The 18,337-nt window shown below is 49.9% G+C and overlaps 1 protein-coding gene across 2 annotated transcripts in view; it reads left to right on the plus strand.

Moving 5' to 3' along the window:
* The first annotated feature begins 6,722 nt into the window (after positions 1-6,722).
* The window catches only part of adcy2a (adenylate cyclase 2a), a 42,817-nt gene continuing 31,202 nt past the window's right edge, over positions 6,723-18,337 (plus strand). For both annotated transcript variants that reach the window (XM_062466484.1, XM_062466485.1), the window contains exons 1-3: positions 6,723-7,239; positions 11,880-12,077; positions 17,544-17,705. In XM_062466484.1, the coding sequence (XP_062322468.1) occupies positions 7,012-7,239; positions 11,880-12,077; positions 17,544-17,705 (588 nt within the window). In that variant the 5' untranslated portion in view covers positions 6,723-7,011. The remainder of the gene's footprint in view (positions 7,240-11,879; positions 12,078-17,543; positions 17,706-18,337) is intronic.

Here is an 18,337-nt window from a genome sequence, read left to right on the forward strand (position 1 = left end):
ACCTAAAAATAAGAGATAAGAGTTCGGAAAGGAGTCATGGCTAGGGTGAGGAGAAACAGAAAGAAAGGGAGAGGTGAGGATAGAGGGAGGAAGGAAGGAAGGGAGAGGTGATGAGAGAGGGAGGAGGGGAGAGGTGAGGAGAGAGGGAGGAAGGGAGAGGTGAGGAGAGAGGGAGGAGGGGAGAGTTGAGGAGAGAGGGAGGAAGGAAGGAAGGAAGAGGTGACGAGAGAGGGAGGAAGGGAGAGGTGATGAGAGAGGGAGGAAGGGAGAGGTGAGGAGAGAGGGAGGAAAGGAGAGGTGAGGAGAGAGGGAGGAAGGGAGAGGGAGGAGGGGAGGGGAGAGGTGAGGAGAGAGGTAGGAAAGAAGGAAGGGAGAAGTGATGAGAGAGGGAGGAAGGGAGAGGTGAGGAGAGAGGGAGGAGGGGAGAGGCGAGGAGAGAGGGAGGAAGGGAGAGGTGAGGAGAGAGGGAGGAAGGAAGGGAGAAGTGATGAGAGAGGGAGGAAGGGAGAGGTGATGAGAGAGGGAGGAAGGAAGGGAGAGGTGATGAGAGAGGGAGGAAGAGAGAGGAAGGAAGGGAGAAGTGATGAGAGAGGGAGGAAGGGAGAGGTGATGAGAGAGGGAGGAAGGGAGAGGTGATGAGAGAGGGAGGAGGGGAGAGGTGAGGAGAGGTTGTCCAGTCACAGTGATCTCCTCAACCTTGACTCTGGTCAGTAGATATTTCTGAAACACTCTCTCTCTTTGAAGTTCAAGTTTATTGCTATTTGTCCAGGTGCAGGTTCTTTGGCCTGCTTTACCTGACAATCCCTAGTGAACTCTAACAGTGGTGTCTGACCCAGTGTACCTGACCTGACCTGACCTGATGTGAAGCTGTGTCATCTAGACAGGTACATCAACATGCGACTGGCACAGAGACCCAGGAGTCATCCTGATGCAGGGCAGCACAGGGGGCAGGGCAGCACAGACGGCAGGGCAGCACAGACGGCAGGGCAGCACAGACGGCAGGGCAGCACAGGGGGCAGGGCAGCACAGACAGGGAAGCACAGACAGCCCCTGGCTTAGGGGCCTGGATCACCCATGGCAGGTAGGACCATGACCCCTGACATGGCCAGCAGGCACATTCAGGATCCATCCCAGAATACTCCCGACTTACCATGGGAGCTCTCGGGACCACGTGGTCACGGCCTCTACAGACACAGACTTGGGGGGGAAGGGAGGAGAGTGGGGAGAGGAGGAGGTGGGGGGGGGGAATCAGGACCTGGGGGGGCAGTTGTGTAATGGTACACGTGTCTAATCCTCACACTACACCCCCCACCATGAGGAGCTGTTTACCAGAGGAGGAGGGAGAGATAGAGGGGGGGGGGGTGGAGGGATGAAGGGGATAGAGAGATAAACGGGTGGAGGGGATGGAGGAATGGAGAGAGAGGTTTAAGTGTGGAGGGGATGAAGCTGGCTGGGGGGGGGGGGATGAAGCTGGCTGGGGGGGGGATGAAGCTGGCTGGGGGGGGGTGGAGGGGATGAAGCTGGCTGGGGGGGGGTGGAGGGGATGAAGCTGGCTGGGGGGGGGTGGAGGGGATGAAGCTGGCTGGGGGGTGTGGAGGGGATGAAGCTGGCTGGGGGGTGTGGAGGGGATGAAGCTGGCTGGGGGGGGTGGTATTTGGGCGGGAGAGGAGAAAGGGGCACCTGAGCCTCAACATGATTTGGGGGGGGGATTTTCTGGGAGCCTTGAGGGCTTGTTTTGTTGCAGGCCATGGGAGAGTGGTGGACGACCTGTAAACAGAGGGAGGGAGGGAGGGAGGGAGGGGGGAGGGAGGGGGGAGGGAGAGAGCAGAGATCACAGTGAGAGGCACAGCTGTCCCAATTGAGAGGAATTCTGTTTTCACCAGCATCCCACTGACAGAACACCCAAAAGCAGCTCTGTCCCAGCCCTGTCCCTCAGAGCTGGATCAAGCTGTGTTTACCCGAGGTTTCATAAGGGTCGGGGGGACGGGGTGAGGTGGGGGGGTGGGGGCAGAGGACTACAGCCGTTTCCTGTCTGGAAAACAGGAGGACGAGGAGGGAGGTGGAGGGAGTAGGGATGGGGGACATGTTTTGTCGACAGATGTGGAATGTAGCAGGCCTGGTGCGTGTGCGTGCTGGGGTCCTCTCCTCCCCTGTGTGTCGGCCCCTCCGTCAGTCACCCAGCCCACAGACCCGCCGCGCTCGGAACCAGAACAATCCAGAACGTCCCGCTCAGACAGGCGCCCCTAACCGCTTGTGACACCCAGCCGCCGCGACCGCTGAGCGCAGGGGAGGCCCCTCTGACTCGTCCACCTCTCCGGTCAACAACGGACAATTAGGGCCCGTTGGACCAGACGACACGCTCAGGCCAGGTTGCGTAAGCGTTCTCCAGGAGTCGCTGTGATGTGATGTGTGGTGACACGGGTCTGGGGGAGGGGCCTGGGGCTCGGCCGCGGAGGGGGGGGGGCGGGGGGACTGGAGGTCGTTCTGATGTCCACAGACACATGGCTAGGGGGAAGCGAGGAGGGGAAGGAGGGAAGGAAACTAGGAAGTGAAGGAGCTTTGAAATGAAGGAGGGAAGAGAGCCAGGAGGTGAAGTGGTAATCGTGGACGTTCCCTCTCCAGTGTCCAGCTGCTTGCATTCTGATCTGATCGTAATGTAACAGCCATGGTTGGCCAGTCGTCTGTCTTCATGACGGCACCCTGTAGAACGTTCTGTTCTCGATCCTGACTCGCCCCTATGGGAACACAGAGTTCTGCCCCCGCCCTGTCTGTGAGGTGGAAAGGGGAGGGTGTGCAGACCGGGGGGGGGTCCAAAAACCTGAACCGGGTCACTATGGCGACCGTGACAGCGAAGGCCAGCGGTCTGAGGGTGTGGAGTGCTCTGCTGTGAGGGGGGGGCTGTGAGGGGGGGGCTGTGACGGGGGGGCTGTGAGGGTGTGGAGTGCTCTGCTGTGAGGGGGGGGCTGTGAGGGGGGGGCTGCTGTGAGGGGGGGGGCTGTGAGGGGGGGGCTGCTGTGAGGGGGGGGGCTGTGAGGGTGTGGAGTGCTCTGCTGTGAGGGGGGGGCTGTGAGGGGGGGGCTGCTGTGAGGGGGGGGGCTGTGAGGGTGTGGAGTGCTCTGCTGTGAGGGGGGGGCTGTGAGGGGGGGGCTGTGAGGGGGGGGCTGTGAGGGGGGGGCTGTGAGGGTGTGGAGTGCTCTGCTGTGAGGGGGGGGCTGTGAGGGGGGGGCTGTGACGGGGGGGCTGTGAGGGTGTGGAGTGCTCTGCTGTGAGGGGGGGCTGTGAGGGGGGGGCTGCTGTGAGGGGGGGGGCTGTGAGGGGGGGGCTGCTGTGAGGGGGGGGGCTGTGAGGGGGGGGCTGTGAGGGGGGGGCTGTGAGGGGGGGGGCTGTGAGGGGGGGGCTGTGAGGGGGGGGGCTGTGAGGGGGGGGCTGTGAGGGTGTGGAGTGCTCTGCTGTGAGGGGGGGGGGCTGTGAGGGGGGGGCTGCTGTGAGGGGGGGGCTGTGAGGGGGGGGGCTGTGAGGGGGGGGGCTGTGAGGGGGGGGCTGTGAGGGGGGGGGGCTTTACAAAGACACGTTGACTGATCGGTCCCCAACCAGAGAATGGAAGCACAGTGAACCTGGGACATGGACAGTGTTTCAATGAGGTTCCTTCCAAGCAGGGTGTGTGGCATTACATTGAATTACTTTTTGTGACTTTCAAGGACATAGTTCCTCAACTTCAAGAACTCAACATAACACGTGTTACAGCATGAACAGGAATTATTACCAGGACTATAGCTCAGTGGTTAGAGTGTTTGACTTCAGCTCTAAATGTTGAGGGTTAAAATTCTCTGTTGGACTTTTTGGGTAAACATGTGCGCTGACTGTCCTGGCACCTGAAAGTATGTCTGAGCTCTTGATGTTTGCCTGCACTACATGTCTCGTGAGGTGCAGTGCAAAAAAACACATGTTGACCTTGAAATGGTTTGGTGGGGAGAGTTAGTCACCTGTAGGGAGAGAGTCACATGTAGGGTTAGGGTTAGAGAGAGTCACATGTAGGGTTAGAGAGAGTCACATGTAGGGTTGGAGAGAGTCACATGTAGGGTTAGAGAGAGTCACATGTAGGGTTAGAGAGAGTCACATGTAGGGTTAGAGAGAGTCACATGTAGGGTTAGAGAGAGTCACATGTAGGGTGGCTTTCAGCATCAGCACAGCCCACAGAGCTGGAAAGGCGCTTCACAATGCCGTGCAATAACATAAACATCCACTAGAGGGTGCATGTGCTCTATTCTTGTCCAATTCATCTACAAATTAGTGAGCTAAGATTGTGGGTCTGAAAGCAAAATGAAAAAGTTGACATATTCAATACTGATATAACAGGAAATGACAACACAGAACATCCTGGATGTCAAAATGCTTCGAGTTTCACGTCGACTTACGTCTCTCAGCCTGCTGTCCAGCTACCTGCTGGACAGCAGGTAGCTGTCCAGGAGCAGGGCTGGAGAGCCCTTCTCCAGGAGAAGGGCTCTCCAGCCCTGCTCCAGGAGAAGGGCTCTCCAGCCCTGCTCCTGGAGAAGGGCTCTCCAGCCCTGCTCCTGGAGAAGGGCTCTCCAGCCCTGCTCCTGGAGAAGGGCTCTCCAGCCCTGCTCCTGGACAGCTACCTGCTGTTGCTTTTTGCTCCAACCACACTTATTTGACCTGATTCAACACTAGTTACCTGATCAAACAGCTAGTTATTAGTATCAGGTGTGCTAGATCAGGGTTGGAGTGGAAGTCTACAGACAGGTAGGTGTAGTGTGCAGGGTTAGTGTAGTGTTCCAGCCTCTAGGTAAAGCAGGGAATCATTCAACTTTACCAACATATCAACACTAGGTGCTGATGAAGATCTGGGAAGGTTCTGAAGCAGATGACAGAGATTCTGGATCAGCCATCTGGAAAGAGAGAGAAAAGGCTCAGTAATCGGTGTGGCTCCTCCTGTTTCCCCATATGTGCCCTTACAGGAAACCTTATTTTTTTGTATTCTTCACTACGGGATCATATAGACTCATTTAGCCATTGTTCTTTATTATAGAGACTTCCAACTTTACGAATATCAGTTTTTGGAAGCCCGTGGTGCCAACTGATGGAAGGGACAGTTAGCACAGGTTCCTGAAGTAGACCATGTTTACAGGTTCCTAAAGTAGACCACGTTTACAGGTTCCTGAAGTAGACCACGTTTACAGGTTCCTGAAGTAGACCATGTTTACAGGTTCCTGAAGTAGACCATGTTTACAGGTTCCTAAAGTAGACCATGTTTACAGGTTCCTGAAGTAGACCACGTTTACAGGTTCCTAAAGTAGACCACGTTTACAGGTTACTAAAGTAGACCACGTTTACAGGTTCCTAAAGTAGACCACGTTTACAGATGAGACAACTCAGCATTGTTCTCTTTGACATTTTAATTTGTTGGTCAGACGTGATATGGTATTTCTCTTGGTCATGCTAGTTAGTATATGTAATAACAGAAGCTTTCATCCAAAGTGATGTACAAATGCTGCATTATAGTAATGACTGGAGAAGGTCAGGTCAGAAGTGGCAGGCTGCAACAGTGTGTTTCTATGTTCCAGAAGTCAATAATGTATTCTCAAGCGTGGGTCGATTAGACCCACAGGTCCACATATCAAACTGCTTGGCGCAGGAGCCGAGAGGCGTGTACAAACGTATGTACACACACACTCTCACTCTCTCTCTCCCCTTTTCTCTCTCTCTCTCTCTCTCTCTCTCTCTCTCTCTCTCTCTCTCTCTCTCTCTCTCTCTCTCTCTCTCTCTCTCTCTCACACACACACACACACACACACACACACACACACACACACACACACACACACACACACACACACACTAGTCGAGGAGAGCCGATCTAGAGCGGGATGGCCGCAGGCTGAAGGGCTACATGCACATTAACACTGCCCATGTTGATCCCAAATCACTGCCTCCTCTCATGACAAGAATGGGGCAAATGTATTTTGCACTTCTTGCTGCAGTGTTATGTAAATAAATACGTATTTACATTTAACTGACTGTACAGTTTTATTGTCTTGAAAGAGACCGTCCCAGAAGCCTAATGAGATCTACAGGGATCTACACACATCTACATCTACACCAGGTCTCACTATGACTACAGATCTACACACATCTACATCTACACCACGTCTCACTATGACTACAGATCTACACACATCTACATCTACACCACGTCTCACTATGACTACAGATCTACACACATCTACATCTACCACAGATACAGAAACATGCTGTCCAAATTGTGTCCTTAGTATCGTACAGGTTATCTTTTACCCCGATTTTCGGGGTCTTTATCACCTGAGCCAATGCATATTCTGCTGCTGCTGGCCCATAATTGAATCCAGTCCTGGAAGCTGTTTCAAAAGCCATTTAATTTTGGAAGATTTCTTTCAGTTGGGTGGAAATAAAAGAAGTGAGTCTTTACTTAATCACAGCTCAAGTGATCCAAGCTGAAAAGCGTGAGACTGGGGATGTTAATCCCATCTCTGCAGCCTGCTGTTGTAGCTGCTCTCCTCTCCTGTCCTCTCCCTCGCCGTCTATCACAGCTGCTCTCCTCTCCTTTCCTCCTTCCCTCCCTCTCTCTCTCACACTCCTCGCCTCACCTTTCTCTCTCTTCCCTTCCTTTCTTACTCTTTCACACTCCCCTTCTCTTCCCCCTCTCTCTCTCTCACACACTCCTCCCCCTTTCTCTCTCTCTCTCTCCTTGCCCGTACATTTCCCTCCCTCTCTTGCGCACTGCTCTCCTGTCAGTTTCAGTCCCAGCATGTTTCCAGAGGAGCAGCGCAGCAGCAGCCTGTCTCCCCATCTCTCCAGCCTCCACGCACCGCGGACGCCGGCAGCTCCTCGCGTCTAGGAGCCCAGCCCAGAAGAAGAGCCACGGCGACGCCAGGGTCCAGGAGCTCCGCGCCGGCCGCCCTCCCCGGCTCCAGGCTGGCCGCCGCCTCCAGCTCCTCGCTCTCCGCCCCTGGCTCCATGTGCCAGGAGGCGGTGCGGAGGCGCCGCTGTCCGCCCGGCAGGAGCACGGAGGAGGCTGGAGGAGCAGGCTGCAGCGCGGCAGGGGCAGGCGGGAGCAGAGCGCCGGGCTGGCTGTACGAGTCCTACTACTGCATGAGCCAGCAGCATCCGCTCATGGTGTTCCTGCTGCTCATCGTGATGGGAGCCTGTCTCGCCCTGCTGGTAGTGTTCTTCGCTGCGGGTTTGGTGAGCATCGCACCTGCCGGGGGGGGGGGGGGGGGCAGCTCGGGGGGGGGGGGGGGGGAGAGAGTAGGGGTTTGTTGTTGTTTGAAAGCGTGGGGGATTGAGTCTTGCTGGCTGGATTAGCGCACATTTCATTTAGTCATTTAGCAGACGGTCTTATCCAGAGCGCCTTACAGTAAGTACAGGGACATTCCCTGAGAGCTGCTTTGTGTGTCTCCGTCTGACGGGCGCTGCACTGTGTGAGATGATCCCCTTTCTAACCAGCAACAAGTACTGTAGGAATATGTGATGATCTCATTGTGAAAGGGATTTCGCTGCTTCATTCATGTTTTTCTCAGGTGAACCTGTCGATGCGATTGTGGCAGATTAGAAAGATTTTGGTATTTATAAAGTTTTGTACATTTGTATCAAGAGCAGAGGGAAGAAGGAGAGCAGTTCTATTCTGGAAAAATCCACATCAGTGTGTTTTATATACTAGGATTATGTAAGGAAAATATAAAGATAGTGTATTGCTGAGACAATGCTAATGAATGATTGCTCACTCAGGCACCTATTGCACTACAACATGAAAACCCAACTCTGGCTGTTCCTGGGGTCATTATGTCTCCCTGTGGAGAGAGTACTTCAGCCTGCCTCTCTCGCCCTCTGAATGGTTGACCTCGATCCAGAGTCGACTCAACGTGCTCAACATGACCGGCTGGCTCTGCGCTCCCCTATAACCCTATCACATCGATCATAGCCCAGCCATGGGAGTACTCTCTCTCTCTTTCTCTCTCTCCCCTTCTCTCTCTCTCTCCCCTTCTCTCTCTCTCTCTCTCTCTCTCTCTCTCTCTCTCTCTCTCTCTCCCCTTCTCTCTCTCTCTCTCTCTCTCTCTCTCTCTTTCTCTCTCTCCCCTTCTCTCTCTCTCTCCCCTTCTCTCTCTCTCTCCCCTTCTCTCTCTCTCTCTCTCTCTCTCTCTCTCTCTCTCTCTCTCTCTCTCTCCCTTTCTCTCTTTCTCTCTTTCTCTCTCTCCCCTTCTCTCTCTCTCTCCCCTTCTCTCTCTCTCTCTCCCTCTCTCTCTCTCTCTCTCTCCTCTCTCTCTCTCTCTCTCTCTCTCTCTCTCTCTCTCTCTCCGTCTCGCTCTCTCTCTCTCCCTGCCTTTGTCTCTCTCTTCCTCTCTCTCTCTCTCCCCCTCTCTCTCCCTGCCGCTGTCTCTCTGTCAGTAATGGTGAAGTCTGACAAGGAGGGAAGACTCTGTCTGTCTGTCTGTCTCTGTCAGCGTCTCCTTTAACAACTCCACGCCTGTCATTCAGGTTCTGCATTTGTACTGTTTCACGCTGACCTACTATATCTGTCTCTCTATCTTCTCTCTCTATCTTCTCTCTCTCTCTTAACCCTCCATGCTGACCTACTATAATCCTCTCTCTCCCCATCTCTACCCCCCTCTCTCTCTCTCTCTGTTTCTCTTTGTCTCTCTCCCCTGTCCTTGTCTCTCCTTCTTCTCTCCATCTCTCTATTAATACTCTCTCACCCTATTAATAATGTGTCCGTTTAGCAGTTGCATTTATCTAAAACGACATGTTTGATTTGAACCTGCGATCTGCAGCCAAATGCTCTACTACTGAGCTATACCCAGGGCTGGACTGGGACAAAAAATCGGCCCTGGCATTTTTGGCCCAGGCGGCCCACACCCACCGTGTTTGGTCAGACACATTCCCTGCAGACAGTCCTCTTAAAATATGCGCGCATTCTATGATATGAGTTGCCTAGTGTTCTGCGTTCATGTGATAGTTTTAGATCCTTCAAGAAGGGTCTAAAGACTTATCTGTTGATCTTACACTTAAATAATTAATTAATTCTTAGAGTTATGATTTGTATATTTATGGTATTTTTATATTATTATTGATACTTGATATTGTATTGCCATTATTGTTATTATTAGTATTTTGCTTAATATTGGCTTAGAAACTTTTAAAAATGGTTTACTGTTCAGTTTAACGATTGTAAGATTCATATTTTGTCGCTTTGGACTGTGTGTCTGCTAAATACAATAACCACAACCCTTCCCAAAACTACAATAAAGCTGAGAGTAGTATATGACCTGGAAAAGAGCATCAATACAAGAGAAGCAGTGTACTCACAGCCTCCTTCCCTTTCTGAGAGTCCTTTGTTAATTTGCCCACTCCTTAAATGGACTGCATTTATATAGCGCTTTTCTACCTTAGCGGCACTCAAAGTGCTTTACAATGTTTGCCTCTCATTCACCCATTCATACTCTCAATCACACATACCGACGGCAGCGAGCTACCATGCAAGGCGCCGGCCTGCCCATCGGGAGCAACTTGGGGTTCAGAGTCTTGCTCAAGGATACTTCGGCACATGACCTAGGAGGAGTCGGGAATCGAACCGCCAACCTTGCGATTAACAGACAAACCTCTCTACCCCCCGAGCCACAGCCGCCCCTTTTCTGATCCAGAGGATTTTATGCAGCTTGATAGAAATTCTGAACAACACTTCCATTACATCAAATAAAGTTTGTTTAGTGAAAATATAGACTGAAGTCCTTTCAGATAAATGAAGAAAGTGAAACTAGTAAAGGTGTGAAGGGTAACACTTCTGGCAGGTTGTCTAGACTGGAATGTATTCAAAATTATAAAAATGAGAAAAACCTATTGTATTTCTGTACATAATGACATTATTCTGCTAACATGGGTGAACAAGTTGTTACCCATCTTGGAAATAAGTCTTGAATAAAAATGCACCCATCAACCCGCCAGGGACCGGAATCAGACGATTTATTGCATGCTCGGCCGGACTGGTGACCGGCAGGTCAGTCGTAGACCTATGTCTTTTCGATTCCGGGCCGATCCGTTTCGTTGCCAGCGGCGCAGGCAATAACGTCACAAGTGTAACAGACGTGGCCACACCTGTTACACAAAACGCATTGTTTTGTACAATCCAGTTTGGTTTAAAGGCTTGTAGGCTAACCTTACCACTTCATCAACTACTCTCTCTTCCATCTTCTCCTCACTCGCTCCCATGGCCCTGTCATGGTCACTCTCCTCCTCGGCTTCTTCCCTGACCCTGTCAGTATGTTTCGGCCTCTCTGAGCCAGCCACCTCTCCTCCTTCCTCTACAGGTAATGCTGATGTTGAAGCAGCTAAAGACCCCCCAAACATGGTCGACATTTTGGCACATTTTGTGGCATTCGCCTGTAGATTTGTTATCTTTTTCTCCCTTAACTTTTCTGCGCCTCCCTTGTGCTTTGGTGGTCGTTTCTTCATTTTAGCGATGCTAAACTTTGACGATGCTAAACAGCATACGCATTAGCCAACAACTCGTGTCTCAGGGCCTGCAGGAGGCGATATTATGAATCAGGGGAAGGGGGTTCCTGGATTTGATTGGGTCATTCCAGTGCCAATAAAGAAAATTAACCTATGGGCCGCTGTCAGTTCTCTATGGGCCGGCCCGACCCCAAAAAAAAGGCCAATAAATTATATCGGCGATTCGGCCCAAAAGTGCGTCGGCCCACCGGGCATTTGCCTGGTATGCCAGATGGCCAGTCCAGCCCTGGCTATACCCATCCCCGCGCTCTACCACTGAGCTATACCCATCCCCGCGCTCTACCACTGAGCTATACCCATCCCCGCGCTCTACCACTGAGCTATACCCATCCCCATGCTCTACCACTGAGCTATACCCATCCCCATGTTCTACCACTGAGCTATACCCATCCCCATGTTCTACCACTGAGCTATACCCATCCCCATGCTCTACTACTGAGCTGTACCCATCCCCATGCTCTACCACTGAGCTATACCCATCCCCATGTTCTACCACTGAGCTATACCCATCCCCATGCTCTACTACTGAGCTGTACCCATCCCCATGCTCTACCACTGAGCTATACCCATCCCCATGTTCTACCACTGAGCTATACCCATCCCCATGTTCTACCACTGAGCTATACCCATCCCCATGCTCTACCACTGAGCTATACCCATCCCCATATTCTACCACTGAGCTGTACCCATCCCCATGTTCTACCACTGAGCTATACCCATCCCCATGTTCTACCACTGAGCTGTACCCATCCCAGTGTTTCCCCTACCATTATATTAGGGGGGTGCCCCCGCCCCCCCAACGTCCCCCCCTCCCCCCTGGAAGGTCAAGTTAATAAATAAACAACAAAAGAAAATCTTAAAAAAAAAAAAATTTATATAGCGCCCGATAACAAAATAAGTCATTTAAGGTTACCTTTCCTATAAATCAGGTCTATAGCTTGCTGTTTTATTAAACAAACTAAATGGCCTTATGTTATTTATCTTATTTACACAACGGCATGTCATTTCTGTCTCTACATGGTCGGGTGACCATGTCTCTACAGTATAAAGAGAGGAAACAAGTTTTAAAAGATTTTCTACTAACTCGCTTGAAAGGGTTAACATGGTCAATAGGACATGACATCACTTCCAGGTTGGGTTATGTTTAGGGTTAACATGGTCAATAGGATATGACATCACTTCCAGGTTGGGTTATGTTTAGGGTTAACATGGTCAATAGGATATGACATCACTTCCAGGTTGGGTTATGTTTAGGGTTAACATGGTCAATAGGATATGACAGGGCTTCCAGGTCAGGATGCTTGTGTTGGTTCCTGCAGGACATGGAGGAGCACATAACCTTCATCATCACCGTCCCCACCGCTCTGGCCCTCTTCCTCAGCGTGTTCGTGCTGGTCTGCATCGAGTCCGTCTTCAAGAAGCTGCTGCACATCTTCTCCCTGGCCATCTGGGCATGCCTGGTTGCCATGGGTTACCTCTTCATGTTCTTCGGGGGCATCCTCAGGCCCTGGGACCAGGTAAGGCGACCGTCACGAGTTCCTGCCCCTGGACAGGTGTTTGACCTTGGCGATCGTTTATGCTGACCTTGTAACTCGTGTTAGATAATATTACCTTTTGTTGACAGTTCACAAGTTCGGTAATCACACCATAGATTGAATAGATAGCTTTTATTGAAGCAGAGCTGGTAGCAGAGCCAAGCCCGATGGTGGAGGAGGCTGGTAGCAGAGCCAAGCCTGGGGTCCGGGCATGGACTCGGGGTGTGGCAGAGAGTCCTAATGGGTCACGGCCGAGCAGCAGCTCGAGCAGATCCCCCTAGATAGATGAAAGGGAGAAGCAGAGAGGGAAGGGTGGGAGGGTGACAACAACATGCTAGCACAGGGACCAGAGGAACGGGATAGACTTTATACAGAACTCTTAATTGACCAAGGGGAATTTGGTTGCATTATTCCGTGCTTTACTGGGCTGATGCATATTAGTTTGATTGGAGAAGTAGGAGTCTTGGTGTGCTACCTTCCTCCTGAACTTTAGTTAACCCTTTCATGCCTAACTCTACCACTGAGCTATACCCATCCCCATGTTCAGAGAGGGTCTTTATAGGAGAGAAACCTGGGTGCTGTCTGTGTGCACTGAAAGATACTCCTGAATGCCTTAGCAGCATATACTAAACTGCTTTTGTGGCATATTCTTTTGTGTGAAGAGTCCCTGCATCAACAGGTAAAATGCTGTCCATAAGAATATGTCAATCTTTGGTCAGTAAATAATTTGATGAGGATTTACCTCTAGAACTATGAAGATTTAGAATATAGATATTGAATAGAAGGTTTACGTAGCAATTCAAACCGACATTTCTTATCCAGTCCAACGATCAATACATTGTAACAGATCCTCAAAAGTAAAAGGTGTACCTTTTAAAACAGCAAGAGAAGACTGTAATTGGAGTCATCCATAGTTTATTCATCAGACTCTAAAGCGCTAGTCCACCTCTTCCTGGAAGCAATTGTAAACATTGCATCATCATGTGTGAATATGAAGGGAAGGGTGTTAAGACGAACGTTGTGACTATGGAGGACGAGAAAAGAGCAGTTCTGAAGGCCAGTATGTCATGTTCTTGGTTGGAATTAGGGTTGAGTGTTCAACATAAACTTGCCTCAACCATTCGCATTTCTCCAGGTAAATTATATTAATACATTATTAACCCTAACCCTTAGACGTTCCAAATTACATGTTGTCAAAGCACTGTGTTCACAGGATGGTGTTTCTTTGATTTGATTACAGATCTAGCTAAAAACTGACAAACAAACAACAACAACAACCATTAAAAAAATGTTGCCACATGTTCCCTTGTGTGTTGCTCTGCAGCACATCGGCAGATATGATCATCAAAAAGTATTGATTTCAAACTTTCACAGAAGAAATGCAAAGGCTGTTTTAAGCATTTCACATTTCAAATATTCCTCACATTATATATATTTTTAAATCACAACGAAAATAACGAAACAGGGCAAAACGTGGAATGAGCTCTAAAAACGTAATCACACAAATCGCTCCGCGGACCAGGCTTGCACGGCCACGCTGGTACACCTCATCACGGCATCCTCTCTCGCTCGTCTACATATTGAGTACTCTTTCCATTTCCATTTGAAATCAATCGGATGCTTATCCGCTTCCCACATAGCGGCTGTGTCTGGCTCAGCTTATCTGAGGCAGCCAGGCCGCCCCATGCTGAGCCTATCTGGGACCGTCTTCAGTCACACAACCAGACAAACGGGCGCATGGAAGCCCAAAGCCAGCATCTGAGTTTCGGGTGCAAGGAAGCCCAAAGCCAGCGTCTGAATCTCAGTTTAGGTCCCAGCACAGGTGTAGCATCACACCGCTGGGATTATTTTCTACTTTGAAATGTTTCGATCAGGGCAATATGGAAATAAGACAAGTCATAGACAAAACAGTTAGAAAACCCAACAGGCACGGAGAGGCACTTGTTGGTAGCTTAATGTGTCAGTTCTCATTATGTGTCAGTTCTCAGCAAACATCCTAAAATAATAGGGTGATACAATGATACTTTTGGAGACAGTTTGTTTGACACACAGATGCAAAAATGTCATGTCAACCTTTTCCCCCACCACCACTAGACAGCCTGTGCCCTGTTGAATGCGGAGAAGTTATGGCACCAGTACGTGGTCTGCTGTTTTAATAGCGACCCTGTGAAAACGATGACACGTTCATCATCAGAGAAAAATGGCAAATGCCTCTTTAGTATGAGGTCATCAGAACCCTATTATGGGATGGACTACATCTCAGCCAGCTATCACCTGCTGTGGTCTAACTGGCAGAAATCACTGAGAGAGAGAGGAGAGAGGGAGGGGGGGAGAGGGAGGGGGAGAGAGAGAGAAGGGAGGGAGGGAGAGGGGAGAGAGAGAGAGAGAGGGAGAGAGAGAGAGGAGAGAGGGAGGGGGGAGAGAGGGAGGGGGAGAGAGAGAGAAGGGAGGGAGAGGGGAGAGAGAGAGGGAGGGGGGAGAGAGGGAGGGGGAGAGAGAGAGAGGGAGAGAGAGAGGAGAGAGGGGAGAGAGAGAGGAGAGGGGAGAGAGAGAAGGGAGGGAGGGAGAGGGGAGAGAGAGAGAGAGAGGGAGAGAGAGAGAGAGAGGGAGGGGGGAGAGAGGGAGGGGGAGAGAGAGAGAAGGGAGGGAGAGGGGAGAGAGAGAGGGAGGGGGGAGAGAGGGAGGGGGAGAGAGAGAGAGGGAGAGAGAGAGGAGAGAGGGGAGAGAGAGAGGAGAGGGGAGAGAGAGAAGGGAGGGAGGGAGAGGGGAGAGAGAGGAGAGAGGGAGGGAGGGGGAGAGAGAAGGGAGGGAGGGAGAGGGGAGAGAGAGAGGAGAGAGGGAGGGGGGGAGAGGGAGGGGGAGAGAGAGAGAAGAGAGAGAGAGGAGAGAGGGAGGGGGAGAGAGGGAGGGGGAGAGAGGAGGGAGGGGGAGAGAGAGGGGGGAGAGAGGGAGGGGGAGAGAGAGAGAAGGGAGGGAGAGCGGAGAGAGAGAGGGAGAGAGGGAGGGGGAGAGAGAGAGAGAGAAGGGAGGGAGAGCGGAGAGAGAAAGTGGAGAGAGAAACATGGTGATATCGTCCTATCATGTTGCTGATCCCTCTGTCTGAAGGTGATGTCACCAGGAATAAATAACATAAGGCTCCAATTCCTCTTTACCACACTTTCACAAATGTACATGAAAACAAACCTCTGCTTAATGTGTGTTCCTTACTCTTTTGTTCACGTTTTAATGGAACATCCTATTCATCAAGAGACTTACGTGAAGGTAGGAATCAACTCAATAGACCAAGACCCTAACATACTAACCAGACACTAACTTATCCTTCCTACCTCATCAACCATAGTGGCTCAAACCCTGAGAAGATTGGGGAGTATCTCTGTTGTGTCTCCCTGGTCATTAGAAACGAGAAACCGTCCAGCAGAAAGGCCTTCAGAAATGGACACAAAGCGCGACCACTAAATGGGTTCGAAGGTTCTATTATTTACTGGATATGGCTGCACTGAGGAGCACACTCTTGTGTTACTGCATTAGTGCTAAAAATAAAAGATAATTCACTCTGTATTCTTTCCGTGTAGTCACATAATTCAGTTACCAGCGTTGGATTTCAGTTATGGAGGCCGGGAACCAGAAAATATAATCTTGAATGTTAAATGATATTTGGCACTAATTACAATCCTTCCATGGCATGAATAGGAACCATGTAACTTTTAGCTTTTATATTTCCTTTAACATAAGATTCAGTTAATAAGGCTTCATTTGGCATGTGTCATTTTAAGAGCCCACTGTTTGGCAAGCAAACACTGAACGACGCTGTCATTTAGCGGACGCTTTGATCTAACAGGAACATACAAGACAGGCATGTAGAAAGTACCGCGGGAAACCATGGATCAGAAAAGCATCGTTCGAACGGTATATCGGTGGGCAGAGTTAAGGAAGACTTCTACCAGGCACAGAGCAACATATCCACATCTCAGCTCCAGGGACTGTAGATAATGTCACTCAGCCTGAACACAGCTCTCGTAAACACACTGGTAGCTCTTAGTGCTGTTAGAGGCCTTGGTGACCAGTAATGACTCTATTGTCTTCTAATGTAGACATCTAACAAAAGGCATGCATTCCTATTCCTTGACAATGACTTTGACAATGTCTGTGCACACACAAAGAACCTTCCTAGCAACACTGCCCCCGTTGCCTTGGTGTCCAGGTATAATTAGTTTTTCTTTTTTAATTTGACTTTCTTTTGTGCTTTAATGACAGATTACCCAGGAGCTTAACTGAGACTGGAAGAGTAGCAAAAAATGTGCTCATTGTGATATCATTTCAAAATGGTAAAAAAAATATTTTAGCTGTAGCAAACCTTCTTGAATTAATTCTTAATTTTACTTCATTTTTCATATCTGTGTGTTTACATGCTGATTACCTACCTTGTTGGAGCGTACTAATATCATTGAGCTATAACTATTCTCTGGTATATACATACACCCTTTAGCTTGATCAAATTAGCATTTGCAGAGTTATCTAGTTTTGTAGGTACACACTAAGGTAACAGTCATATTTCAATCATATTTATTTAAAACGACAAACATCAACCCAAGTGTTGTACAATAGAAACAAAACAGAACGAGCACAGGAGACCAACTCCACATGACATAGCACACAACTTCACATGACATAGCACACACAACTCCACATGACATAGCACACAACTCCACATGACATAGCACACACAACTCCACATGACATAGCACACACAACTCCACATGACATAGCACACAACTCCACATGACATAGTACACACAACTCCACATGACATAGCACACAACTCCACATGACATAGGACACAACTCCACATGACATAGCACACACAACTTTACATGACATAGCACACACAACTCCACATAACATAGCACACACAACTTCACATGACATAGCACACACAACTCCACATGACATAGCACACATACACATACATACAGAAAGGTATTGTGTATCTAATGTATGTAGGATTAAGGTTACTTGTGTCCAATGTTGGGTTGGAGTTACCTGTTGTGAATCTGTATCTATCTATAGTTGGGTGAGGGTTGATGAGTGTGGACTTCTCAAGTACCACGTTGCGTAGCTGACGCCAGTGAACCTGCATGGTGCAGTGAACCTGCATGGTGCAGTGAACCTGCATGGTGCAGTGAACCTGCATGGTGCAGTGAACCTCCATGGTGCAGTGAACCTGCATGGTGCAGTGAACCTGCATGGTGCAGTGAACCTCCATGGTGCAGTGAACCTGCATGGTGCAGTGAACCTGCATGGTGCAGTGAACCTCCATGGTGCAGTGAACCTCCATGGTGCAGTGAACCTGCATGGTGTAGTGAACCTGCATGGTGCAGTGAACCTGCATGGTGCAGTGAACCTGCATGGTGCAGTGAACCTGCATGGTAAGGTGTCCTCTCTCCGCAGGTATCCTTCTTCCTGTTCATCGTGTTCGTGGTGTACACAATGCTGCCCTTCTCCATGCGGGGCGCGGTCATCGCCAGCACCCTCACCTCCTCCTCACACACGCTGGTGCTGGGAGCCTGCCTGTCAGTCTCCACCGAGGACAGGGACTCTCTGGTCTGGCAGGTACGCAACACGCATGACATGGTCTAGCGATTTCCTGCTCGGCAGCTTTCTGATTGGTCCAGGGGTTGTTACTGATTTCCTGCTCGGCTCAACAGCTTTCTGATTGGTCCAGGGGTTGTTTTCTCACTGGTCAGTGCCGTCTACTCGGTTAGTTCCCGTGGGAACCAGTCGAATGTGTCCTTGTATGACTCAGTTGGTAGAGCATTACGCAAACCGTGTTACAAATGTTGGATTCTCTTTGAGACCTAATAATTCTGATGTGTTTATTTACCAGATACTTTTATCGACAGGGGGATTTGAACCTGCAACCTCTTGATCTGCAGTATATTGTAGCACATTTCTTGGCCTAATTATCTAGCAGTAATATTTCTATCACAAGTCAAATGCTCTTCCGCTGAGCTACTACAATTTTCTATCCACTGCATATCTATAGATACTTCACTGCTCAATGTTTTTGTCTATCAATATCTATCAATATTTACGTGATTCCATTTCACTTAAACATCAAGTGTTTGTCCTAGAACTGTTCGTATTTTACGGCAGAACAGCTGGTGTTCAAAATTCATAGAAACAGTCCGGACTTGTGAAAGAAGGTGTGAGCGTGTCATGCACTGCTATTTCTGTCCCTGCCG

This window comes from Osmerus eperlanus, chromosome 7 (genome assembly GCF_963692335.1).
Source record: "Osmerus eperlanus chromosome 7, fOsmEpe2.1, whole genome shotgun sequence".
Classification (NCBI taxonomy): domain Eukaryota; kingdom Metazoa; phylum Chordata; class Actinopteri; order Osmeriformes; family Osmeridae; genus Osmerus; species Osmerus eperlanus.